We start from the raw sequence: 26,814 nt of genomic DNA, 5'->3' as shown, positions 1-26,814 counted from the left end.
TTTATCACTCAATTGAATTATTGAAATTTTAGTACTTTCTTTAAGTATCATGTTCATTGATTTTGTAGGACACAATTGGATGTCGAAACGATTTTCAATTTGTCTAATTTTTTGCAAGGACGATCTATGAATGTAGACTTAAAAAATAGATGGTTTGGATTGTTGAAGGGGACCTAAAGGGTGTCCTTATTTGAGGGATCCCTCAATAGAAGGGGCTATTTAGTATAGCCTATTTATTTAAAAAATTAAAACAAAAAACCCGGTACAGCCGCGCGGCTATACTATTTTGAGAGAAAAACCCGAGTATAGCCGCACGGCTATAATATTTATTTAAAAAAATTAAAGAAAACCCCAGTACGGCCGCGCGGCTATACTATTTTGATAAAAAAAAATTTTAAAAAAAACTATTTTTAGTAACATTAATAAACCAGTTTTTTTATAAAAAATATATAACCGAATATAGCCGATCAGCTATACTGTTTATTATTATTAAAAAAAAAGCAGACCCGCGTAGCTATTGGGTGGTCACGAGTCAAAATAAGTATAGCCGCACGGCTATACTATTTTTTAAACAAAAAACCATAAGACAACAGCGTGGCGATACTCTTTAAATTCATTATATAATTCTACAACATCGCAACGTTTCATAAACTCAATCTGATCCCCAATTTTCAGAATTTTCACACTCGGTATTGTTTCCGAATTTTTGGAACCTAGTTTCCAATTTTCGGAATTTGTAAATAGTATGTTTAATTTGACATAAAAAGTTTTTATTTTATTTTAGTATGAATACTGCGAACATTATTACAAGCTAAAATTATTAGTATATTGTTACAAATTCGGAATTTTCCAACTACAATCATTTTCAACATTTTCGGATCCGAATTTGAAATTTTTGGTTTATTTATTAACATATTTGTTAAATAAATATAAAAATATTATAGATGGGCCGGGCCTCATTTCTCTCTTTATTTTTATTTTTTGAAAGTTCGTTAGTTGAACTATGAGCTATTCATTCCTCTCCCGCCAAACCAAAAAACCAAAATTAAATGAGAACGAAGGTTTTGAGAGGACCGTTAACGCTTTCCATGGACCCAACAACCTCACTCACCAAAGCTTTGTTCAAAAACACCAACAATCCCAAACTAGCATGGCACCTCTTCAAGCGTATTCTCTCCTCACCCACCTCTACCTCCTCCTCAGATGTCTGCCTCCGCTCCCTACCCATCGTTACCCGCATCCTTATCGACTCGAAAATGCACCATGAAATCGATAGCCTTCGCCAGCTCCTTCTCGTCTCACAGCCCCGCGAAACCCTTCGCCCTTGCCTCGTTTCGCTTGTGCGGCTCTTGGCCAAGTCGAGCCTCTCCGATATGGCCGTTTCCCATTTTAAAGACCTCCGCAGCCGATTCCCTGATGAGCCCCCTTCTGTTTATTTGTATAATTTGCTTCTTGAGTCCTCTCTTAGGGAGAAGCATGTAGATTTCGTGTTGTGGTTGTATAAGGATATGATCGTCTCGGGGATGAAGCCTGAAACTTATACTTTTAATCTTTTGATTTGTTCCCTGTGTGAATCGGGTCGTTTGGATGACGCTCGGGAGGTGTTTGACAAAATGCGTGAGAAGGGTTGTCAACCGAATGAGTACAGTGTTGGGATTTTGGTTCGTGGGTATTGTAGAGCTGGGCTGTCTGGCAGAGGATTGGAGGTTTTGGATCAGATGAGGAGTTGTAATCTTTTGCCAAATAGGGTTGTGTATAATACTTTGATTTCTAGCTTCTGTAAACAAGGCAAGACTGATGATGCTGAGAAATTGGTAGAGAGGATGAGAGAGGATGGAATGTTTCCAGATGCTGTTACATTCAATTCTAGGATTTCGGCTCTCTGTAGTGCAGGAAAAATCCTTGAAGCTTCTAGAATATTTAGAGATATGCATATAGATCAAGAGATGGGACTGCCTCAACCTAATGTTGTAACGTATAATTTGATGTTACAAGGATTTTGCAGGGAAGATATGTTAGAAGAAGCAGAGACCTTGTTCAAATCTATGGAAAAGGCTGGCAATTTTATTAATTTAGAGAGTTATAACATATGGTTGTTGGGTTTGGTCAAGAATGGGAAGCTCTTAGAGGCACGACTGGTTCTTAAAGAGATGGTAGATAAGGGTATAGAACCCAATATTTACTCATATAACATTGTGATAAATGGGTTATGCAAAAACAGGATGCTCCGTGATGCCAGAATGGTGATGACTCTGATGGTAAGAAACAATATTTCCCCAGATACGGTGACCTACAGTACTTTACTCCATGGGTTCTGCAATAAAGGGAAGGTATTTGAAGCCAGCAATATTCTGCATGAGATGATGATGAATAATTGCTTCCCAAATACTCATACTTGCCACATTTTGCTGCATAGCCTGTGGAAAGAGGGAAGAACATCAGAAGCAGAGGAACTTCTGCAAAAGATGAATGAGAGAGGTTATGGCTTAGATACTGTGACCTGCAATATTGTGATTGATGGTCTATGCAACGATGGGAAATTGGACAAGGCAATTGAAATTGTGAGCGGGATGTGGACTCATGGAAGCGCAGCTCTTGGAAACCTAGGAAACTCCTTTATTGGCCTGGTTGACGATAGTAATAATGGGAAGAAATGCACCCCTGATTTGATCACGTATTCAACCATAATTAGTGGGTTATGCAAGGCTGGGAGGCTTGATGAAGCTAAGAAGATGTTCATGGAGATGATGGGGAAAAACTTGCACCCTGATTCAGTAATTTATGATATATTTATAAATAGTTTTTGTAAACAAGGAAGGATATCATCTGCTTTTCGGGTGTTGAAGGACATGGAGAAGAAAGGTTGCAACAAGAGCATTCAAACTTATAATTCACTAATACTGGGCTTAGGGAGTAAAAAGCAAATATTTGAAATATATGGACTCATGGATGAGATGAGAGAGAGAGGAGTCGCTCCTGATGTATGCACTTATAATTATATGATGAATTGTCTCTGTGAAGGAGAGAGAGTCAAAGATGCCACTTCTCTTTTAGATGAAATGCTGCAGAAGGGCATATCCCCTAATATTTCTACCTTCAGAATATTAATTAAAGCTTTCTGCAAGGCATGTGATTTTGGAGTTGCACATGAGGTCTTTGACATTGCTTTAAGTGTATGTGGCCACAAGGAAGCCTTATATAGTTTCATGTTCAATGAGTTGCTTGCTGGAGGGGAAATCTTGAAAGCTAAAGCGCTATTTGAAGTTGCATTGGACAGGTATTTTTATCTTGGGAATTTCCTCTACAAAGATCTCATTGACAGACTTTGCAAGGATGAAAAGTTAGAGGATGCCAGCAGCATTCTTCACACGATGAAGAATAAAGGATATGGGTTTGATCCAGCATCATTCCTGCCAGTAATTGATGGCTTGGGTAAAAGGGGAAATAAGCATGAGGCTGATGAACTTGCAGAGACAATGATGGAAATGGAGTCAGAAGGTAGGGTAGCAGATAAGATTTACCGAATCGAGAGGGAAATAATTGGTGGAAAACCAAGTAACAATGGCGGAAGTGATTGGCAGACCATAGTGCACAGGTATGGTGGATGAAAGGTTATACATTATTTGTTTCTTCTTAACTTCCCTTTTGGTTAATCACATTCTGACATTGTTTTGTGGTTATAACTGGACCATATTGGTTTCTGTACTTATTTACTTTTGAATTGATATTTTCACAAGTTGTATTTTTTTTATCTTCTCCCTCTCTCCACTTTGCAACTTATTTCTGTTTGCCCATAAAGAACCTCTCCAGTCTTAGAAACAAATACACAAAGAATGATGGTATATCTTATTCATACAATATACCAAACGTTACAAATAACCCAATAACTCTACTTTTTTCTGCCATAACCTTGAGTGAATATGCAATCATATTTCTTCTAAGGGGAGGGGCAAGGCATTTGATGAAGAGCCTCAAATAGTCATTTAATAAGCTTCATGGCTGAGTCAGGCCTGCCCATATTCGATTTCATTAGATTCTTTATCACACCCCTGTAGTCACAAATCCTGGCTCCACTTTAGTTACTGCATCTTTGATTTTCGAATGTTACCTTGAACTTGATGCTTGAAGCCCTTTAAGGTTTTGATTGGTGCAATCAAGCCCTTCTTAATTTTATTCTCAGCTTTGTAGTCTGTGATGATATTCCTAAACTGGTAACTCTTACCTTTGTTTTTTCACAGAGATGATGGCAGTGGAATTGCACTGAAAACCCTTAAGCGGGTACAGAAAGGCTGGGGTCGAGGGAGTCTAACGAGTTTTCAGTCCCAGAAAAACGAATTTATTGATTACTGAGATTCAATGGACAATTTCGTGGAGTAGGTTGGAGAGATAAGGGAACCCCAAAAATAAAGCCAAGAAAGAAATCAACCTTTATGATTCCAGGTATAATAGGTTTTTCTCATTTTGACTTGCCTCCTTTGAAATTTTTTTTATATATATTCTCATGAGTGGCAGGCAATGTGAAATCAATGAGAACCCAGCAGTAAGTCTTGCCAAAATCCCATGTAGGATTAGCAGCCAAGTTTGCTCACTTTTCATGCTTGCTCAGTGAATAAACGTAATTACTTTGTCTTATGTTAGAAATCTTACAGCACAATTAGACTGAAATCCCTCCAAGGCTATTGATTGCACTAACTAGAAATCAATGAGCTCTTCGTGTTAGGCTTTTGGTATGCAAGATCTCATGCAGCTCACTTCGTTTTAGGCTGTTGGTTTGACTTTCTTTTTCTAGAATTCTCTTTCACCCAAAAATGGTTTCTGTAACATAGTTTTGCGTTGTTGTTGAATAGCAATTACCAAACTAGGTGAATAATTATCTCCTGCTTGTGAAGATCCAACCTTTTGTGGTCTCTTTTTATACTTTCTGCTACCTGCTATACTAACTTAATTTCTAGCACTAAAGCTCAACCAATCTATCTTTTTCAGGTGTTTCATCCTTATGTGTGTCGAGTGAACTTGATTGGGCTTGGTATTCCTACCAATATGCTACTTTTGTTTGGGCATTATGCTTTAGTCTGAAATGGCATTGGTCGCATATAAATCATATTTTCCTACTCTGCGGTAATAATTTGACCAGACCGACTGGCGCCAAAGTTGAAGGAAGCTAGAACCCTAGTTGTTACCTCTAGAGGATGCATGCCACAAGATCTGCCATTCGTCATTCTCGGACATGGTTCCCCAAGTATTGCCTCCACTCAGTTGTGAGATCTCCATCTGCCCATTGAAAACCTCATATTGGCCTAGGCACTCTGCTCAATTGTTGTCTCCCTTGGTTCTTTCGTACTGGATTGTGTTTCTCATATTTGATATTTGCTTGCTTGGGTCCATTATGCCTGTATTCCTCTAGTTCTGTAAATAGATCCATATTTTACGCCAGGTATAACTTCTGTAAATAAAATTTCAAATTTGTGAAATTTATAAAACATATAGATATATTTTCTCTACAGTTGTCGTCTCATCGTACTTGTCACGTATAAACACACACACACACACACACACACACACACACACTCACATATATGAAAATATATACACAAATTTCACAAACATATTTCTTGATTCTCCTCTTTGACAATAATATGTGACTTATTTACTTCACCCTAAGCCTTTAAATACAACCTTAGATACTGAATAGCACCAAATAGGATGTTCATACAATGACAGTTTCACAGATGAAAACTGCCAGATATGTAATTTCATGATTTATACAGCCTAGGATGGCTAAGTGTTGTCCTAATAAATAAATAAATAATAACATAATTCAAATTATTTCACCTAGATTAACCATTTGATCTACAAAATAAGATGAAATTTCTTTTTATGCTGACATAAAACTGTGAACAGATTCCTAAGTTCTCAACCAACCATCAACATAATCCCTTTCTAACAACTCCACCAGATAACAACTGTATACTCTTTGATCCTAGACAACATGTGCCAAGTAGAAAACTGCAGTAGTGATGATAATGTTAGGATGGGCTGCTGTTGCCAAAAGAGGCTGCTAAATTTGGATGAAAAACTTGTTGAAGGCAGAGCCTGACTGTGCGGCCTGGAGATGAGCTGTATATCTCCATGCACTCTTCAAGATCAGCATCACAATTTAAAAGAACCCACTCACGATCATCGTCCAGGTACTTGATCTCGGTTCTACTGATATCATCTAAATTGAATCTTCTTGCAATCTCCAGTTGCAAATCTCTGAAACTACAGTTTGGTAGCATGCTGAACCTTATTTTTTTCATCCCTGAAAGTAGCTTTTACTCTGTAAACCATCCCGCAAGCTCCTGCCACTGCTTCCTGGTAAGGGAGGTAAGTTCTCATAACTCAGGTTGTCACTGAAGGATTTATGGCTTTCGGATCTATAGATAAGCTTTGTTTCCTCTTGAAATGAGGCATGTAAGTCTGCATCGCTGCAAGCTCTCTTTAGCACTCCAACAGGGTCTTCTGTCATTAAAGCATCTCCACTACTCAAGGTGTTGATAGTAACTGTATGCTGTTGTGCTCCAGCAACACAGACACTTGGACCAGAAGTCTGACTGCATGACGAGGATGGAGACTTTGTAGTGGTTCCATGGCTGTACAAGCCACTCTGATCATGTTGTAGAGGGTTTACTTGCTTGGAATGGTCGCTCATATTCATTGATGAATACTGACCAGACCCTGGAAACTTTGGAGAGTTCAACTCTGGGAAGCTCGAGTAGAAGGAACCGATGTGAATAGCACCCTCAGCACCCTGGACTGAGTCGATCACGAGCTGGAGTTTCTTGAGAGAGTGGCCTACCATTTTTATCTTTCGAGAAGGCCATCGGGTAATCCCATTCTGCCTGCATATCCTTTTCAGAGTAGTGGGGCAAACTGCATATGAAACAAAGTGTGTAAGAGATTATTGGTGAGCTAGCTATTCGCTAAAAATCTCTGGAGACGGTGACTAGAACCGCCAACGAAATTGATGGAGGGCAAAATCCATGTGCTAGCTTAGAACTTGATTGATATTTTAGCCAATAGTTTCCTAACTGAAGTCAAATGACTTGAGATAAACATATCTCTGACACTCTAACTCTACGGTAAAACAATCCAGCCCCTTCTTACATGGGGTATGCAGGGCTGCTACTTGAAATCAGGAACAGAAGAAGTCTAAATGTCAAGGAACTAAATAAGGTTATGCCTTCTTTTTCTTTTTCTTTTTTATCGGAAAATAAGGTTATGCCTAGACCCTGCATTTAGATGCAAGAAGGAAATTTTGTTTCAAAGACTTTTCTTGAAGTGACTTTAGCAAAATCTAATTTTAGCATGAAGAAAGGATTTTAGACACTGCACTAGGTGTATATTTCATTGAGTTGTCATGTTGAATATTTAATCTGACAAATATCAGAAAAGTACTGGTTGTATGTATATGTAATGGATTTTCTCCTACCTCCAATGCTTTTGGCAGCATCTTTTAGGCTCCCTGCGAAATATTGCCGAAGAACTGGCAAGCTGATTGTCTTCTCTGTCTTTGTCCTCCTCTTCTCACCGGCTTTTCTGCCACCTGATGTGCGGCGCCCACCAAAAGAATAAGAGTCTGCACCACCCTCAACATTTCCATGTGATCCAGAACTTTGATGAAGCTGCCCAAATTCTGAAAATACCTGCCCACTGTGTAAACTCCCCTGAGTGTTATCCCAATGGGTTGTCACCTTGAACTCTTCCTTAGGTTCTTCTGTTTGATAATCCAATGAGACAGAGACGCCTTTACCCTTCTGTTGGGCCTCAATCATATGTGCAATCCAGGAAGACTCTTTTCCAGAGGGCTCTTCGGTGGGAGAAGATATCAGTCTCTGAGTTTCTTCTTCATGAAGTCCTCCATCTGAACCAATAACTGGTTCCCTGATTGGGAACATGATTTCCTCTTCTAGTTCTTTGTCTACGTCAACATGTAGACTCCAACAAGCCTGCTGTATAACAATGCACAGTGAGTTGAGCATCTGTTTCTGTTCTTCAGGGTCTTGGCAATCCTTAGGTAAGAAAAACTCCAGGACAAAATCAGCTGGTCCGGTGCAGACACTTCGAAAGGGAATTGCTACAGCAGCATGCAGCCCAAACATCCTAGCATGGTGAGAGAGAGGATATTCAGTCTTGCTAAAGGCTTTTATGTCAGTTGCAAAACACGGTTTGTTTGTTGTGAATGCTGCTCCAACAATTCCTTGACCTCGACACAGGTGATGCTCGGAGCACGCTTCATGGAGGCCCAATATGTCAAGATCAGCCACAAAGCAAGCAGCATCCACTGTCGACACACAATGAGCATAGTTCTCATCAGAGTGTCGGCATCCGCCTTTGCCTTGTTGGATACATGGAGCCCAAGTCTGAGCCAAAGGCAATCTATGAGTCTTGCAGACAGATGCTAACACCTCTACTATTTCAGTCAAGGCAGCTTGGTACAGCTCATCACACGTCTGACAAGACAAAAAAAGAGCATACAGTAAGCACATCTGTGATATTAGGAATGAATTGTAAGATAATCAAAGTTTCTGTTCTGCTGTGCCATCCTCTTACCTTTACACAGTGAGGGCAGAAGTTCTGAGAGCTCCTGAGATCAACAGCCTGCAAATCAATATGCTTTATTTGGTTAGAACATAAATAATCATTGTATATCCAGTTTGTACTTGGTTGCTTGCAACAAAGTAATTTTTTGCCTATAAATAAAAGACCAGTCTCCTCAGTTGAGGAAGACACAAAACTCAGCCTTCATAAATTTATTAAAGATTTTTTAAACTCCTAACAATTATTTTTAATGCAGTAGCAATAATCACAATGAAGAACATGTGAGGAATCTGAGAGTCAATTTCCATATCAGCACAACAAATTTTGTGCAACACAAATGAATGAAAATAGATTTTTTTTTTGGCCAAATGGAAGGACAACATATAGATACTTGCATGGCATGACGAGCAAAATTTGTGTGGATGTGAGCTACTATTTAATTAGCTAATCACTTAATATAATTCACTGAAATTAATGATTTTCTCATACTTCTTCAGAGATATATAATCAAAATTTCTGAAGCTTTTTCTAAAGGCTCTTCAGAGACTTATAATTAGAATTTCTGAAGAAGAAATTGAAGAAAGAAGAGACCTCAAGAGCTTGGCAGACATATTCAAGTTCTGGACGATAATTGACCTTTTGAGGAGTCATTACAATCTCAACGACCCCCAAGCAAGTTCCACTGCCGTTTTCAAAGATGGGAAGGGCCAGAGAACCCCGAACATCGTACTGCTGAGCATAATCGATACGAGGATACTCGTAGCTTCTGAAGAAACGAACATCAGGAGTCCACTCAGGCAACTTCCCCAGAAAGGCTCTACCGGGCAACCCGACAGACTCAGCTGAATCCTCCTCAGTTATGAACTGGTAATCTTTGGAAACATTTCTGTAGCCTGCAAGACTCTTGCAGTTTGGGTCAAGAGAGAATGGCTGATCACGAGTGGTGAGATATTGCCTGCCTCCTCTCTTAATAGGCACCCAAATTTGAATAAGCACATCTCTGCCTTTTGTGCATTCTTTCAAGTATCCAATGGCCAGCATTAGCCTCTCTTTCACAGAAGATGAAGGACCTGGATTTACCCTGGGACCAATCCACAACCTCCTGTCTGCCTCAGTGTTGCCTTCAACTGCAAAACTAGAGTGGGATTCAGGATAACTTCCATCTGTGTTTTCTTCTTGATAGATTTGCTGATGGGGGCTCATACTCAAATGAGCAACAGTGCTGTTAGACTGATGATCATAAGGAGGAAAGTAATGTGAAGGATGATCAGTTAGAGCCCGAGAAATCGGAGGACAAACTGGCTGCTGCTGCTGCTGCTGCAGAAGGTTGAATCCAGCATTGCTCTGCAACCAGCATCCTTCAAATAAAATCTCATTCATGAAGTCCCCTTCCATGGTGGTGTCAGACAATGTCCCATAGGAAGAAGAATTTGGCATCAAGGCACCATAGTCCATAGTGAAGAGTTTTTTCTTTCTTTCTTCTTTTTGTTCAAATTTCCAGCAGATCGGCCTATAATCAATGACAAACCAAATTTCAGACACAGTAAAGACCCGGGAACCATCAAGATGAAGAAAATTAAAAGGAAGAAACTAACTACAGCTTCATATAGTAGAGCACACACATGAACTCATACACAATACACACACACTTTTTTATTTTAAATGTAAAGTTCAGAACTTTTCTTTTTTGAAACTTCATTGGTCCAGAAGTTATACCAGCCCGCGTTCAAACTGCACTCATGATGAGAGTTAACAAAACAAGATTTCTGATTTCTATTTTCAGGATTCATGAACATATCTAAATCAGAGAAAATCAAGAACCCAAGTTCATAAAAATATCCAGTTTTTTGTGTTGCTAAGAAACTGGTTAAAATGTACAAAGAAAGATACAAACAAAACAAGTCCTAGAACATTTATACATGCTGCATAGAACTGGGTACAGAAAAGAAAGAATGTTATAGAAAACAGAAGAGAATTAAATCAAAGTCACTCATCACTCACTGTGTGAATTCAGATTGAAGGAAAAAGTGATCTCAGTTGAGCTTTTATGAAGAAACAAGTTGAGGTTTAGTGTCACAACAAGAAACTGAATTGGTCTCCCACCATGCACACAAAGGAAATAAATGAATTTGGTTTCTCTCTCTCAAAGTCTCAAAAATAAAATGAGTTTGCTATTTATATATCCTCCTCCTTAGAGAGAGACTCATAGTTGTTCAAGCTTCCTCCTCTCTTGGTTTTTGGGTGTCTAATTCTTTGAGGCAGGACGTGTGAAGAATCTCCTATTTAAGAACCAAAGAAACCTTCTTCTTTTTTAAACAAAAACAAAAAGCAGAAAAGAATCTCTTATGTAACTTGGACCCCACAAACAAACAAAAATTATTTTTTTTATAAAAAAAAAAACTTTAATTTAAAAAAGCCATGTATGTAAATGTACTTAGATCAAGCAGTTCATCATATTCCAATCATGCATGATCTTTTGAACCTTCTCCCTTCTCCTCATACAAGTGTCATTTTCCTTACACTTAAAACAATATCATTAATGCATCACACAAGCTAGTTTTTGTTTTCCATGTTTTCCAAGTTTATATTTCCTTCAATTTGTCCAAATTTTGTTACAACTTCTTTAGCACATTGTTAAAAATTAAATAAGAAAAAAAAACGTCATTTAAAAAAAAAGTTTGTTTCATGACATTGTTATCATGAAAGTGATATCATCATTATTTTGTGTTTAACAAAACATACATCCTTTTTGGAAAAAAAGAATTTAAAAAAAACTTCAGTTTTTATTTTCTTATTTAATTTTTTAGCAAGGTAGTAAGAAAGTTATAAAAATAACTAGCTTGTTATTAAAAAAAAGTTAATATATTCAATAAGGGTAAACTTGGAAAACAAAAACTAGTTTGTGTGATGCATTAATGACATTGTTTTAAGTGTAAGGAAAGTGACACTTGTCATGAGAAGAAGTGAGAATGTCCAAAAGAGAAGGTTAGAGAGAAGGTTGCTATAGCATTCCCCTAAAAATAATAACTCTCTTCCTCTCTCTTCCCCTCTCTATGTATGTGGCTATTTCCGTTGTCCGTACGACGCATGTTAGAAGGAGACTCATCCTTGGGTGAAGAAGTATTTTCAAGTGACGCACACTGTAATGTACTCTCTTCTTCTTCTCTTACACACGGGCACATCATCGGTGAAAAGGATGCCTCTCTATTTAATTTAGTTTAATTTAATCATTTTCTTAGTCATAATTAATTACCTTTAAAACTTCAACATATGAATATACAGTAAATACCAGTACTTTTAAAGTAGTGGGCGTATTTTTATTGTATGTATAACATAGCATGCCTACGTTTACCTCGTAAGACAACATTACTTTTACAATACATATACATAGGGAAAATTAATGTCACTTGAACTATAAGCTTAGTTGCAATTTGTCACTTATCAAAGAAAACACTTTAAATATATCACCTCATGTTACAATTTTGTTGTAATGTGCCACCTATTATCTAATTCCGTCTATTTTTTTTTGTTCAAAAATTCACACGTGATTTGCAAGTGACCATTTCAAAGGGTATTTTGATACCCGAAATATATTTATATATGCTCACGTGTGAAGCACGTGCAACTTTTTTAGATGAAAGAATGGATGCACTAAGTCGTAGGTGACACATTACGATAAAATTTGAATTGAGGTGACACATTACTTCAACTATTTTTTTAAATGGTATACTTGCAAGAAGTCCTAAAGTTGAAGTGCGCAATTTTATTTGGTAAGTTGTAACCAACACTGATGCATATAAATATCCCTCTCACACTCACTAATCTAATTTTGTTTTCTTATGCTAATTTTATCTTATTATTTTACTTGCTTAGATTCTTTTTACGTCGCCCGGTGTTGTAAACAGTTGTAAGTGAAGTGAGAGCGCCTATAAGCTCTGATGAGGATTAAGAGGACTACAAGTAAATCTAAAGGGAAGACAACAAGAGAAATGGAAGGAATTAAGGAGGCTTGTTCATCTTCATCAGCAGAAAAAGATGTTATAGTAGAAAACTAGGTGCTTGAATAATGCTGATTGATTATGCTTAAACATATATCAGTCAGAGGACCCATATGTTCATGTCCAAACTCAAATGGGCAGACAGGGATAAGGGAAAGAAAAAAAAGTGTCACATGGTTGGTTGAATTGAGGCAAGATATTCACATGGATCATATTGCAGAACATATAGATAAACACTACAATAATAATGGGCAAAGACACTAAACAGACGACGGATTACGATTCTTTGACTTAAAACTATAAGCAAAGCTCTGATTGAGTAGTTCGAGGGAAAAACCAAGTGACATTGTGATTAAGTTTCCTTCAATCATGATAATTTGCTTACTATTAGGGCCTCCATATAGAGCAGTGTGACAATGTTCAGTGGGGAGAGCTAGAATCAGTAGGGTTAGGTGAAGTCTCTGTTGGTGTCAGTGTTAAGTAAGGTGAAAATAATGCACAGTAAATATTTAATTTTCTCTAATCAGAAACAGTAAAAGGGCCGGCCACTGAGGTAATTGTATAATCTTTGTAAATGGAGAGTTGAGTTGGTGAGGCTTAGGGTTAGTGGAAGAAAGCTGATATGTGGTCCTTTTTTTGTTGTTCAAAACCCAACCACAATCAAAGAAAGGATCAATTCTTTGCCAAGTGATTAGAAATTACTCTTGACAGCAATGTGATTGTGTGGGAAAGTGATGGTCATTTATGATAAACATGAACCTGCAGAAAACATGTATATGCAGTTGGATGTAGACTGCTATACTTTAATTATCAAGTGACTCAGAAAGTTGGAAAAAAGGGTTTATCAGAAATCATGAGTGCATTGTTGAAGTGTACATCAAGCTTTTCAAAGATTTGTTGTTATATATATATAATTCTTGAGTCTCAGAGACCAGTAACTTTTTTTGGGTTATTTTTATATAAAGATTTGAAAGGGTCATGTCATGTGGGAGTTTTGTGTGAAGTTTGTTTATAGAAGTGACCATATATAGAATGACCGTAATTGACTGCTACTTAGGGCAAAGGAAAAAAATGGTTGATATGGGCAATGTCTGTTCTCCGACAGAGAGGATGATGTGCTAGTTCAATCATTTAACATGATAAAGGAAAAATTAATTCGTTTTTTTTTATAATTAATTTCTATATATTGATTTGAATATTATAGCTAGTAGTTGAATGACGTACCCTGCCATTACAGGTATAATGACTTTCCTTTTTCTTCTACTTTCTTACAAACCAAACAGAAAATCTGATTGTAAACTACACAAATCACCAAGAAGAATCCTCTAAGTTGCAGAGATGAGAAAGATTCTTTCAAGGCAAAGTTACTGTAGGTGCAGTAAAATTTATGTAATGGTGTTAGTTGACTTAAGCTTTTTACCATGGTTTACCCAATTGTGAATTTTTTAGGCTTAGAGTAATGTAAAGTAGATCAGCCCTTGAAAGAAAAAGTTGTGCAGCTGTGTTAATTGAACATGAGTCAGGAAAGCTTGAAAAAGTAAATATCTGAGATACAGACCTACATATGCCAGCAGATTAACAGTTCCTTAAAGTTAAAAAGTAGAGACTAGATTCTTATCCATAAGGTAACTTTGATCTTTCTTTTCCTGTGAGAAATTTAAAGCATCTCAACTTACAGATAAGCTCATCATTATTTGACTTGCCCTCGGAAGAGAGAGAGAGAGAGAGAGAGAGAGAGAGAGAGAGAGCCAAGGAATAGTGTGATAATGTCAACTAATACCTACTCTGTAACATGGGGAAAAAAAACTAACACCTACTTAATTGGAAAGTTTGACCCAAAAAAATATGGAAAGGATCATTTACAAGTCAGCTAAATTCTAGGTCTAGATGGGTCAGAAAGATGAGACTAGGAATGATTTGATTCTGTTGAAACCCAAAGATCACATTCACATACAAACCCATAAATGGATTGTGCAGCTAGCCCAAACTATTTTCTCCACAAATATACTGCCTTGTGAATTCTTCTTCCCTTGATGATTGATTATTAGCCCTGAACTGTGTAAACTTATACCCTCTGTATAATTTAAGGCCACCAAAAGTTGATCATGTGTGTTTCGATATCCATTACCAATGATATAAATCATCAGTCACAAAGATTATAACTAGCCACAAGAATCAGAATCTTATATACTATCAAGTGGTATGATTCAGTAGAATTTATCCCACAGTTCACAACCACTAATCTGAAGGGAAGCACTATTTTTCCACAACCAAGAGGCTTTGTTTGCAAACCCAACTGACAACAGTGAGTGTGTGCATCAATATAGCCATTTGGGGAAGTACCCCAATCTGAATTCATTACATCAAATCCAATGGGCTAATAAAAAAAACTTGCACAAACTACTGATTTACTGATTTTTCAGACTACATTTGGTTTTTGGACCACTGTCAGACTTGACATTAGGACTAACTATTCAATCTTTGGACCAACTGGATTTTTACAAACAGAACTGAGCTTTGTAATTTATAAGTATATTAGTAATGAGATACTGTATTTTCAGGTATTCTGTGAAACACAATATCTGTCTCCTAATTGTGGAGACAACAAAAGTTTTAACTAAAACACATCTTTTCCAAGTCAATATCAATAGTTACAAAATATACCAATCCTAATTAAGTTGCTAGTAACATTAGAGAGTTAGCAGACAGAAATTTAAGTCCCCTCAAAGACCCAACCTTAAATCCAAAGTGAGGCCTGAAGAAGAGGATTGAGCATCTTCAATATGAGAAGCTGCAGGCAAATTCAAATCCAATCCACCAGAATGGCCTTCCTTTGAAATCCCACTAGGCTGCTGCTGCTGTTGCTGACTTAGCCCTAATTGGGTCATCATCATGGATGATGATGATGGCTCATCCCCTTTGTCCCAATGACACCTCATGTGCCCTCCCAAAGCTTGACCACTTGAAAAAACCCTCCAACAAACACTACATTTGTGCCCTGATCCTCCCAACATCATAACCATCTTATTATTCTCCTCCATCACATCATCATCCCCATCATCCCCATCAACATCACCATTGTGATGATGATCCTGATCAACCTCACCATCACTCCTTGTAATTGCAAAACAGCCCTTCACATTCTTGTGGCTTGCCCTGTGGCCCCCCAAAGCCTGGTGGGACCCAAATACTTTCTTGCAACTTGAACACTCAAACTTCCCATTACCACCATCAAACACCTCTTGAGCACCCTGAAAAGTACTTGTACTAATACTCTGAGTAGTGATCTCATTACTTGTCCCATTAGTGCACCCACTAGCAAGCATTATCAAACTCGAAGCCGCCTCGTGGTCTGCTTCCCCCATTGCCCATTCCAACTCAATCAAAGGAGCGTTCGGGGAAACGGGTCGTCGTAAGTTGGGTGGGGGGTCAATGCCGCGCCACTGCCGCTCAGGGTGGCAACGCATGTGCCCAAACAGAGCCTTCCATGACCAAAACTTCTTCCCACACTCACTACAGGGCTTTGTGATCTTTGGGGCAGATGGGTCTGGTTTTTTGGCATACTTGGGCCTTGAAATCCTACTTGGAGCAACTGGGTTGTCGAGTCTGATCAGTTTCGAGCGTTTTTTCCTGGGATTTTGGTGGGTTTTATCGTCTCCAACAAAATAAGTGGAAGAAGAAGAAGCAGCAGCGAAAGCAGTGGAGGGGGTGGCGGTGGTGGAAACGACGAGGTCTTGGTGGGTTGTGGGGAATCGGAAATCCAGGTCGGGAGAGTTGTTCATTGAAGCTTTTCTCTGATTTTGGCGAAGAAAGACAAAAAAATTGGGGGAGGACGAAAAAAGTCGAACAGTTGGTGTAGGTTTGGATTTTGTAGGGAAGGAAAGCGGTTACTTTGGACTCATCTTGAATTGGCAGTTATAAACAGTTATTGTGGTTCCTATCCGTACAGTTCAAACCCACTATCCCATAATGTATATATTTTTTTTGGGTAATGTTTCTTATTTATTTCTTTTCTTCATCCACAAGCACATTGCGTGTGCATCAAGGTGGCAAGCAAAAAAAAAAAAAAAGTGGCAAAGGAAAAAATGAAGTGGCAATCAAAAAAAAAAAAGTGGCAACCAAACAAAAAAAAAAAGAAAAAAAGAAAAAAGAAACTGGCAATAAGCAGCTTTTCTTTATAAAAAAAAAATTATATATATAAACTCTTCATAAAGTTTTAGTGGCTTTTTTATGGCATTGGAATGAATGATTTAATCAAAACTGTGTTAGAATATGATTCATGCGTCTTCCATTGCGCAAAATCTCTATTTTTCTCTTTACAAATAATGGGGACTTAAAATAATAAAAATAAGTATAACCCTTTCACTTTCTAAAGATGCATTGTAATTTGTAACCAACAAATTCTACTTAAAAACCAGTCATTGTTGCCTTTTCATTTAACTAACTTTTTTTGGTGGGGTAGGAGTTGGGATATCATAAACTTTCCATGAAGCATTGAACTGAGCTGAAGGTGTACATGATTATCTCTTGCCTTTAAGCAAAATTGAACTGAAGTGAATTATTTCAATTAAATGGGATAAGTGTCATGCGTTATGTTTGGTACACTTATAAATTTGGGAGCTTCTATAATGAGGAGCTCTTCTATAATGAGGAGGTTATGTGAGGAGGCCCATCTCACCATCAAAAGGGGTGTGGACCCCCCAATGCACCCCCCCCATGTACTTTGTTTTTTATTATTGATGGTGAGATTTCACCTCCTCAAATAACCTCCTCAAATTAGCTCCTCATTCTAGCCTTTCCGTATAAATTTTGAGATTGAACTTATTAAATTGGACAACGGTAGTGTCTTACCGCTAAATGGGTCCAAAACAAACCTCGCTTCCCCACCTAAAACTTGGGTTCAAAAGAATAGAGGAAACAACTAGGCCCACCATATTTTGAGCCCAATACACAGAGAACAACAGAGGACATAGCCCAACACAAACTAAACGAACAAGGATCAAACCAGAGGCTGTACCAACGAAGCATTATGATAGCATCATAACAATTGACAAATTTTCTTTTACATTTTTTTCAACAGTTACAATTCAATCATTTTCAGCAGCTTTGGATACAGCTGATACCAAAAAAAGAAAATTACAGTATATACGATAGGCTGAATATTACAGACTTGCAGTGAATACCAGCAAACCAACTGCAGAAAAGATGCAATCAGTGTAAAAGAAACTAGTAGGCACACTTCTATCCAGCAGCAATTTACTGAGCATCACAATTACCCCCTCCTCCCTGGTGTCCTTTCACTTGTCTGATCGGTCTTGATGAGTTGACGGTACTTTGAATTGCTTCGCAGGTTTCCCTAGAACATTCAAAAACCCAACACGCTGCAATTCTTTTGCTGCAAGAATCGGAGATGCAAAGAGGAATATAAGAGAAATAGGTTTTGTGCTGTTTCCACATATTTAAGGTGAAAATATAATAGGCACAATCAAATAGAAAGCTTAAAACTTCATATGCAACCACCACTACCCGACTAAACAGTTGTGGCCACACAAAAAAAGGCATGATTACCAGACATTATATCAAAACATTATGCTTTATATTATTGCCTGGTAGTCATAGAAGATTAAAAGATCCTGGGCTCTTTCAACTCTAACCCATCATCAAATGGATTATAGAGTTTTAAATGACAAACAGTAACGATAGGTTTTGAAAAAGATTGATGCCAGGTAATTGGAGGACAGCACTTACACTGAAATACCAAAATTCACACACACAAAAAGTCCATAAAAATAACGTCTATAAGTTTAGTGGACCTCAAATTGTTTACAATTCCCACATCACATACATCTGTAACATAACTCACTGAAAAGAATGAACAAGGCAGCCAATCCGCAAGCAGCCTTGCCAATGTTTGTTTTCACCAAGTCACATGTATCATGCCGTTGTGCATACTTCGGATACTGACTCGTTCTTTTTTCTTAATTTCTGAGAACAGTACCAGTTATGTTTCTGAGTACATATGGGGGGACTAGATGGCCAACTCAACAGATGATTTGACTTTACTATACATGAAGATAGAACAAAGTATCATTAAACTAGTCACGTATACATGCCATACAGGCATAAAGAAAATATCCATGGTACAAAGTAAACATCTCGGGTGATTTCCTTTAAAAGTGGGAAAAAAAACATCCTTACCATCAAAACTTATTGATTGATGATTGTTTAAATCATCTCCATATAGACTTTCTATTATCCTTGTACATAAACAAGTACAGCATATCAATTTAGCTACCAAACATGTGAAAACATTGAGAATTTTGAGAAACCAAATAACAGACACTGAAAATAGTTATAAAAGAATCAACTCACAACTCTGCATAATGGTGTTAAAATAAGTAGTACCCCAATACAAGATTACTTCCAACAAAATAACCTGTGAATCTTCGTAGATTAAGTGGACGAAGATATTTCGCGGATTAGGCAAGCAAGTAATTGCAAGTAAAGAAATATTTTTGTTTATTTTCCCGTTGTGAAGTTACACAAAGACCACAGATAAATATATTTAGAATAAGACAAAAAAGCATGAATTTCCATAATTAGTTCTTTCCAAGTCAGGAGATTTGTTTAGCATCTTTCTATTTAAAGAAAGAGTAAGACACAATTTTCAGCTTACCTTCCTCCAGTGAAAGCTGAATTGATCTCTTTTCCAACTCAACTGCATGTCTGCTCAGGTCAACTGAGGAGAGCGACCGCAGCACTAACAGATGAACATAAATCAAAGGGTAAATCAGTATAGTTAAAATTTAAGCAATTTGAAACATAAAAATCTTAAGGTGGATTTTCTCAATTCAAGAGCATACTGTGGAGATAATCCTCTTGCTCTGACTGGTCCAATTTCCTTAATAGCAACTGCAATTGATGACATCGCTCTTCCCAGTGCAGATTTCTGAGTCCCTTTGAACCAGCCAATGTTTGGGTAGCAGAAGCAAGGGGATTGGATCCTGATGGTGCTATTCCTATACCAGACTTACAATGTGGGGCACCAACTGAAGGTTTTCCAGGCTGGATGGTTGAAGCTGACATCGGAAAAGGTGCAAAAGCCGGAATGCAATAAACTTTTGACTCCTTTGTTTGGAATACGGGTCGGGTGCTTGCCTCTTGGTGACTGGGTCGGGTGCTTGTCTCGTGGTGACTGGGTCTGGTGCTTGCCTCGTGGTGACTAAGCGTCCTTGATACCTGACAATCAGCATTAATGCTTGCATTATCACAAGTACTACTTCTGACTACATCTGCTTCCGACTTTCTACGAACATAGACAAGATGCCCATTTGCAGCACTGCTACTGGGGAGCTGGTGGTGAGGAAGGCTCATCGAGCACTCAGGTTCAGGTAAAGGTCTCTTGGTGCCCAAAACTCTAGGAGCATTACTAATGGGTCCTCCATCCTTTAGTAGAGGAAAGTTCCCAATAGAGTTAGGCATTGCAACTCTAATATCATTTTGCAGATCTCTTAACGCAGTCTTCTTTACAGGAACTGACAGTTGCTTATCATGAACAGGCAATTCGGATTCGGTAGCTCCCATCCCATATTCACTAAATTTAGAATCTATGGTTTGCTGAACCATCTGAAGTAATTAACCTTGTGATGGAAAAATCAGTCAAAGGTAGCAAATTACAATTTCTAAAATAACTAGGGTACTAATAAGTGTAACAAAAAAATAAATAAGCGAAACTTCGGAAAAGCATTAACTATTGTATACTCAACATTTTATCTTTCAATTTTGGCGGGAAAACTCAAGTTTGGAACTATGATCTAAAAACACATTGTAAGTTTCTTTTGATACACAGGAGAGCCAAACTTAGCATCATGAAAATACCAATTTAGCTGCCAATGACCCAACAAATGCATACCATTTCCAGACTAAAAGCAGGTTAAATGCCAATGGATGATCATATAACTTTCTCAGTTCAGATTCTTGGATTGAATGTTGTAACCCCAGAAAATTCAAGAAAAATAGCAACAAACGAATGACCCTGATATAGATCAATGCATTTTCATATGAATTTAACAATTTTAAGACATGGGTTCTATTGAAATCGAAAATTAAGGAGCACCCATTTGATCGATTTAAATTTAGGCAATAAATTACTGCGATTAGTTAGTCATGCAATTGAGTTTTGATCATGTTCTATCAACCACACACCTAAATAGAGCGTCTCAAAAATATATGCATACGCCTAAACAGAAGGACAATAGAAGAACAGAGTAAGACTCGAGGAAGAAAAGAAAGAGCTTGATCGAGAAAAATTCCAATCGAAGGTAAAGGGGAAGAAGCATTACCGTAGCTCATTGGAACCGCTTCAAGTTGAAACAGAAAAAAGACGGGTTTCAAAAGCCAGAAGCTTTGGCTCTAAGCCTCTGATAATGCGTGGAGTTTGTAGTTTAGTCCCTCCATATGCTTTAGAAATTTGAGTTTGGTCCAACAATCTTTTGGTATTTATAATTTGCCCCAGAAGTTTGATATATCAATATAACTTTACCTTTTCCTGATTTAATTTTTCTTTTTCCTTTTAAAGACACTTGGATTGGTTGGACTTGAAAGTTGAAATTAGAAAAGAAGTTTCAGATCCTATAGATGACAAGTAAAAGATGATAAAATGTTAGAAGTCTAGTTCGAAGATGAAAATTACAAATTGTAAGTTCTTCCGTGTTTGGAAGCAACAAAAACCACTCAACTACTCAATTACTATAAAACAAAACAAAAAACATAATTGACATTCTCATTAGAGACCATTTAACTTAGAAGTTATATATATTATGTCAGGCCTAATCAATAAAGAAAAACCTGATATGGTTGAAGGGACTTTACATGCACATTTTGGGAGGTTTTAAACCTTTACCCACATGGCTGAGAATTGAACTCTTACCAATGATAGTAGAGGATTACTACAGTCTTATTATTGTACAAATAATATTGAGTCCTCAAAGAGGTCTTGATATGTCCTAGCTCTGAAATGGGGTAGCCTCCCTTACCTTGAACCTTTTTTCATAAAAATAAATAATAATAATAATAATAATAATAATAATAATAATAATAATATTGAAAGACGGGAAAATTTAACTACAAAACCTCGAACGCAAGTCATTAATTCAATATTGCAACAATGAGCAATGGAGAGTCTCTCCGAGCTCCTTTAAAGGAGTCTTTTATTTAATTAAAAAAATAACACTAAAATAATCAACTACCGTCCTTGATTGATTAGATACAAAATAAGAAGAAAGAAAAAAAGGATTAAAAACAACCCAACAACAATAAGAGGAAGAACGTGAGACGAACTGTAAATTTAAAACCTTTTATTTTCTAGTCACTTGTTAGAAACTGCCATTAACAATTTCATACATGTTCCATAAAACATATTCTGGTATACATTTGTTAACGTATCTAAGTGGTACTGGAACAAACCTATCTAGGCTTTGAAACCATTTATTTAAAAGGAGCAGATATACATGGACCAAAGGACGTTGAAGCATACATTAGAAATAAAGAGAGACGCAAGTAAATAGTTGGGAAATGTATAAGCTTAGCCACAAAGTTCATAGCTCTATCAGATTGTGCGTTCTTTGCTTATTCACACCCCCAAAATGGAATCTACAAGTGCCTGTATGTCTCGTGTCTTTCAGAAGACTTTACTCCAAATTACTAATTTTACACGTCCACAAGAAAAATTCCCAATTGAATAATATAAAAACATGAAAACCAAGTGAAGTTACGCCCCGGGATTCCCTAAAAGTCGCTCTACCGCAGCATGGACGTTCCCGGAAGTGGCTTGCAATGCCCTGATATTCTCTTGGGTGTCAAAGAAACCCATCTCTTGAAGCTGCGTCAGCTGCGTCGCATACAGTTCCTCAGGTGGTACTGCAACAAGAAGTACAAATGTTCAGAGACAACACAAAAGTTTATGATATTTTGTTTCTTTTCTTATAATTCAAAGCTGATTTATTTCCTAAAGTGTAAGATTGTATTTAGATGTGAGAACAAGGGGGGCTAACCATTAGGGTTGTTTGCAGCAGCCAAGCTGCCAGTTCCAAGACCACCAAACATGTTCATCAGCATATCCAACCCAGCAGCATTATTAGGGCCTCCTGATTACACATAGATAGTTAAAAAAAGTGAATAACTAAATGGAGAAAATGACAACGACCAATTATTATATTTGAACTTCTTAATCTCAAAGTACCTGTAACACCACCAGTCTGAGCTGGATCCCTGGCAAGAAAGCAACAAATGATTAGTAATATATTATGAATTTAATCTATGATCCCTGGCATCCTAGACCACAAGTTGGGCCAGGTTGGTGGTGTTGGGGTGTGAACGTAGGGAATTTCAAACCATGACATACATTGACGCTTCCACACAAACAGATTAATCTATGGGCAAATGATGTATACAAATATGTTATGAAATCATTGAGACCCTAGAATGGTGTTGTATTTAGACAAAAGTATTAAATAAATTTTGAAAAAACATCAGATGCTGACAGCAAACATAGCTAACTAATTGGATTGAAGCAACCAAGTAGGCATGGTAACGTATATTTAGACTCACTGAGTTGATTGCTGTCGATTGGTCTGAGAAAATAGTGACTGCTGTAAAGCAACCATTTGCTGCAAGAGAAAAAGCCAGAGTAGGAAAAAAAAATAAAAGTTAAGCTTAGGTTGTTCACATTTCAAACAATTTCAATGTTCTTAGAACAAAATGCAATTAAGTTACATTAACCAAGAAATAGATATCAATACATGGACTAAGGAGAGCATAAACAAGAAGTTCCAGTAGAGCATATAAATTGTCTAAAGAGAGAGGCAGAGACAGAGACAGAGATTATATTTGTTAATGAATTTTGGTAGAATTTTGAAAGGGAAAATACCTGCATTGTCTCTGGGTTTGTTAACTGACGTAAGAGCTCCGGATTTTGCATCATTTCTCTAAGTTGAGGATTTAAATCAACCATGCCGCGTAGTTGTGGATTGAGGCTCATAATCTAAAATTAAAAAAAAAAATGAATAAATTAAAAACTCCACTTTTGGAGAACATTCACCTTTTGGGTGAAGAAAATTTGTCTAACAATGGTACCTGATTCATGTACTGGGGATTCGAGAGCATGCTTTGCATCATCTGGGATATTGCTGGATTCTGCAAAAGCTGATTCATTACATTAGCATCTGGCATGCCACCAAGCATCTGTTCCATTCCGGGGAGACCAAGCCCTCCAAGGCCAGCAATACCAGGTGCCCTTCCATCCCCAGCAGGAGGTGGCCTGGTGGTGTTTGGTTGATTTCCTGCTGACAATTCAGATCATAATATATATAAATAAAGAAATTTTACAATGTATTCAAAGTACCTCTTTTTTTAAAATATAACCTATCCAAAAGAGCTACAAACTAGGCTAGTAAAAGACATAAGTTAACCTAATAATCATTTTTTGGGGCCAACTGCAGTGGGTTTCAGGTCAAAAAGCGACTGCATTTAAACACTTTAAAACATGCAACCACTTAAATAATATTATGCAGACTCGAACATAAACTTTGAGAAGGGTGCAGAAATTAGAATATCTATGTACCCCATTGAAAATTAGAGGGCCATTTTCATGTAAAAATTGACAACTAAATACATTGCCGTTAAGATTCAAGAGCCAGCGATTAAGTTTGCTTAACCAATTATTGATGTACAAATCAATATCCAACTACAATACCAGTCCTATTTTCATGACTGAAAGGAAAATTTTCCATTTAATACCAGCAATTAGTCAAGAATAAGAAATTCAGGCCACTGTCAGGAAAAAGAATATTTGGATAATAAAGAGAATGGGAGAAGCTCACCACCAGTATTGCCCCACGGGTTAGGAAGTGGGTTTGTATTCGGAGCAACAGAGCCTGCAGTCGTTTCTGAACCAGTGGTTGAAGGGTTGTTAGACCCATCCCTGACTTGTGCCCCACCCTGGTTGCCCAAAAGAGCAGAAAATGGATTTGAACCCAAATCATTTCCAGCATTCCCGGTCATTGTCGTAGCATTCAAAAATGGCTCCTGAACATTTTCATACATCCGCCTTAGCATGTTGAATCCCTCAGGTGAAGATTCAATATTACTCATTGCCCTGTCAGTGTTTCGCATCATCTCACGCATGAGTTCTGGGTTCCTTGCAGCTTCTAATGTCTGTCGGAGAATGCCAGGATCATTAAGTATATGTGCAAGCTCTGGGTTCCGGTCAATGATATCACGCATTTGCGGATTGTTCATGATCAAGCCTCGCATCAAATCAGGGTTATTCATTAGACTTTGAATGGCAGGCATGTTCATTATGTCCCTCATCATGTTCGGATTCTGAGTCAGTTGTTGCTGCACTTGTTCAAATTCCGGAAGCCCAGCTCCAAATAAACCAGGTGCTCCTCCACCACCACCAAGTGGGTTTAAACCCTGCCCAAATAACAAAGATGCCCCAAGGTCGGGACTTTGAAGCCCATCGCGTTCAGTGGAGCCAACCCCACGTGTAACACCCGGTGCAGTGTTAGGACTTGCAGAAGTAGCATTAGCAGCAGGAGCAGCAGGGGTTGAGGCAGCTGCAGCAAAGGCACGTACCATATGAACAGTATGATCTGCCTGCAGACCTTCAATACAAGAAACCAACCATCCATTAGACTACAGTAAATCACCTAAATCTTGACATATGGGTACTTTCACAGCCACTGACTGCGTCCAAACCAACAATCTCACACACAACACTCTAAACACTACCAAAGCAGCACGGGCAATAAAACCACAATTAAAGCCATAATCCACCAATATCATCATCCACATAATTTTCCAAATTAGCAATTTCACAATAAAAACATAATCAATTCGAAAGCAGAATTCGAAAAAATAACACAAACCCACATCAAAATCAAACCCAGATTCGATAAAAATTATAAAATCGATATTCATCAAAACATTGGGCAGAACAACGCAGGCCCAGAAAACGAAACGAGCATAGAGTCAAATCAGAGAAGCAACAAACCGTACCATAACTAGTCAGGGTCTGGTCGTCCTTCAAAATACGACCTTTGTAAATCAGCCTTTGCTGCTCAGCTGGAATATCGCAATTCTGAGCCAAAATTGCCTTGAAATCCCCAACAGTCGAGTCCAGGCTCGCCCTCACCGAAAACTTCGACCCATTGGAGCATCGAATATTAATCTGCTCTCCTCCTCCATCTCCACTGACTTTAGGTTCGCTCGAATCGCCCTCTGCACCCATAATTCTCTCCTACCCAATCGACCGATCGATCACGAAGACAAATGAAACGAAAACCCTAACCCTAGAAATTGAAAAAATCGAAACCCCTTAAGTGTGAAAGCTAATGAAAGCCCAGAAAAATTTGTGTTCTGAATAAATATAAGCTATTTTATATGGGAAATAAAAATTTGGGGGAAAATAAAAAATAAAATATATATAATTTACAAAATTAAAATAGAGAAAAGGGAGGAGATTGAAGAAGATTTGGAACTGGACAGGTAGAAGATTAATCCGAGTATATGTGGGTTTGTGTGCCAAATGGGAAACCCTTTTGTAAGAGAAAAAGGAAAAGAGAGAGCTCAGATTCTCTACGGTTTGGTTCGCATATTCTTGTTGTGGAATTGGAGTTGAAGTCTTGAACCCTTCTTTTTTTTCTTCTGTTTTTTATAGCAAGAATTAAAAATCTTATCAAAATAAAATAAGAATTAAATAAATAGTTGAATTTTTATTATAATTTATTTTAGTGACCAATCATATTGTGCCATGATACTTTGAGTTCAAGTTGCTGTGGCACCCTTGTAGCTTTAACAATACTCAGCTTGGAGGTTTCATAGTTTTAATTGTTTGACGTTTATCTTGACATTCAAGATTAGGGTTACAATCTTTGTAATTATATTGTGAATGAAATATCACATATGATATCATACATATTTCACTTTCTTATTCCACACAGAGAAACAAAAATATAACTTTCATGATGAATATGATACTAAAGCGTTCTACCACTTAAATTGAAAGTCTCCATAATAGATTTGGAAATCATGCACACCGGCATGTTAACCGATAGACTTGTTAGTGTCTTGTGAATATGTTAGTGACTCGTTAAAAAACATGTCATGTTCGTGTTAACCCACAAAACCCCTTATCGGGTGTTAAGAAATTTAATTATTTATTTTATCTTTAAGT

At 37.6% G+C, this 26,814-nt stretch overlaps 5 protein-coding genes across 7 annotated transcripts; 1 reads left to right on the top strand and 4 right to left on the bottom strand.

Moving 5' to 3' along the window:
* The first annotated feature begins 1,026 nt into the window (after positions 1-1,026).
* LOC110754663 (Pentatricopeptide repeat (PPR) superfamily protein) lies at positions 1,027-5,745 on the top strand. The gene is made up of 3 exons (XM_021955764.2): positions 1,027-3,595; positions 4,239-4,440; positions 4,984-5,745. Exons 1-2 carry the CDS (start codon positions 1,050-1,052, stop codon positions 4,348-4,350), a joined length of 2,658 nt encoding a protein of 885 aa, XP_021811456.1. The 5' UTR covers positions 1,027-1,049; the 3' UTR covers positions 4,351-4,440; positions 4,984-5,745.
* Positions 5,709-10,059, bottom strand: LOC110754710 (protein NLP2-like). The gene is given in 6 exon segments (XM_088245444.1): positions 5,709-6,296; positions 6,298-6,354; positions 6,452-6,912; positions 7,472-8,492; positions 8,593-8,640; positions 9,172-10,059. Coding segments are annotated over 6 exon segments (2,721 nt in total). The 5' UTR covers positions 10,036-10,059; the 3' UTR covers positions 5,709-6,026.
* A 5,160-nt stretch (positions 10,060-15,219) lies between these two features.
* Positions 15,220-16,444, bottom strand: LOC110754711 (zinc finger protein ZAT3). Its single transcript, XM_088246294.1, has one exon. It carries the CDS (start codon positions 16,358-16,360, stop codon positions 15,302-15,304), a length of 1,059 nt encoding a protein of 352 aa, XP_088102420.1. The 5' UTR covers positions 16,361-16,444; the 3' UTR covers positions 15,220-15,301.
* A 1,146-nt stretch (positions 16,445-17,590) lies between these two features.
* LOC110754712 (uncharacterized) lies at positions 17,591-21,070 on the bottom strand. Of its 2 annotated transcripts, none has more exons than XM_021955816.2 (4): positions 20,921-21,070; positions 19,442-20,218; positions 19,255-19,338; positions 17,591-17,973 (listed from the first exon to the last, which is right to left on the bottom strand). In XM_021955816.2, the coding sequence occupies exons 2-4, from the start codon at positions 20,202-20,204 to the stop codon at positions 17,876-17,878; spliced, it is 945 nt and encodes a 314-aa protein (XP_021811508.1). In that variant the 5' UTR covers positions 20,205-20,218; positions 20,921-21,070; the 3' UTR covers positions 17,591-17,875. The 2 variants fall into 2 exon arrangements, with proteins under 2 accessions (XP_021811508.1, XP_021811509.1); XM_021955817.2 differs by having other exon boundaries at positions 19,442-20,204; positions 20,921-21,036.
* A 1,044-nt stretch (positions 21,071-22,114) lies between these two features.
* On the bottom strand, positions 22,115-26,272 carry LOC110754662 (ubiquitin domain-containing protein DSK2b). Of its 2 annotated transcripts, none has more exons than XM_021955761.2 (8): positions 25,638-26,272; positions 24,458-25,243; positions 23,712-23,920; positions 23,506-23,619; positions 23,187-23,245; positions 22,819-22,847; positions 22,631-22,723; positions 22,115-22,496 (listed from the first exon to the last, which is right to left on the bottom strand). In XM_021955761.2, exons 1-8 carry the CDS (start codon positions 25,867-25,869, stop codon positions 22,348-22,350), a joined length of 1,671 nt encoding a protein of 556 aa, XP_021811453.1. In that variant the 5' UTR covers positions 25,870-26,272; the 3' UTR covers positions 22,115-22,347. The 2 variants fall into 2 exon arrangements, with proteins under 2 accessions (XP_021811453.1, XP_021811454.1); XM_021955762.2 differs by having other exon boundaries at positions 23,712-23,917; positions 25,638-26,271.
* Between the last annotated feature and the right edge of the window lie 542 nt (positions 26,273-26,814).

The sequence above is a fragment of the Prunus avium genome, chromosome 8 (genome assembly GCF_965620075.1).
Source record: "Prunus avium chromosome 8, drPruAviu1.hap1.1, whole genome shotgun sequence".
NCBI lineage: Eukaryota > Viridiplantae > Streptophyta > Magnoliopsida > Rosales > Rosaceae > Prunus > Prunus avium.
The sequence above is the reverse complement of the archived record's forward strand: the minus strand, read 5'-3'. Positions and strand labels throughout refer to the sequence as shown.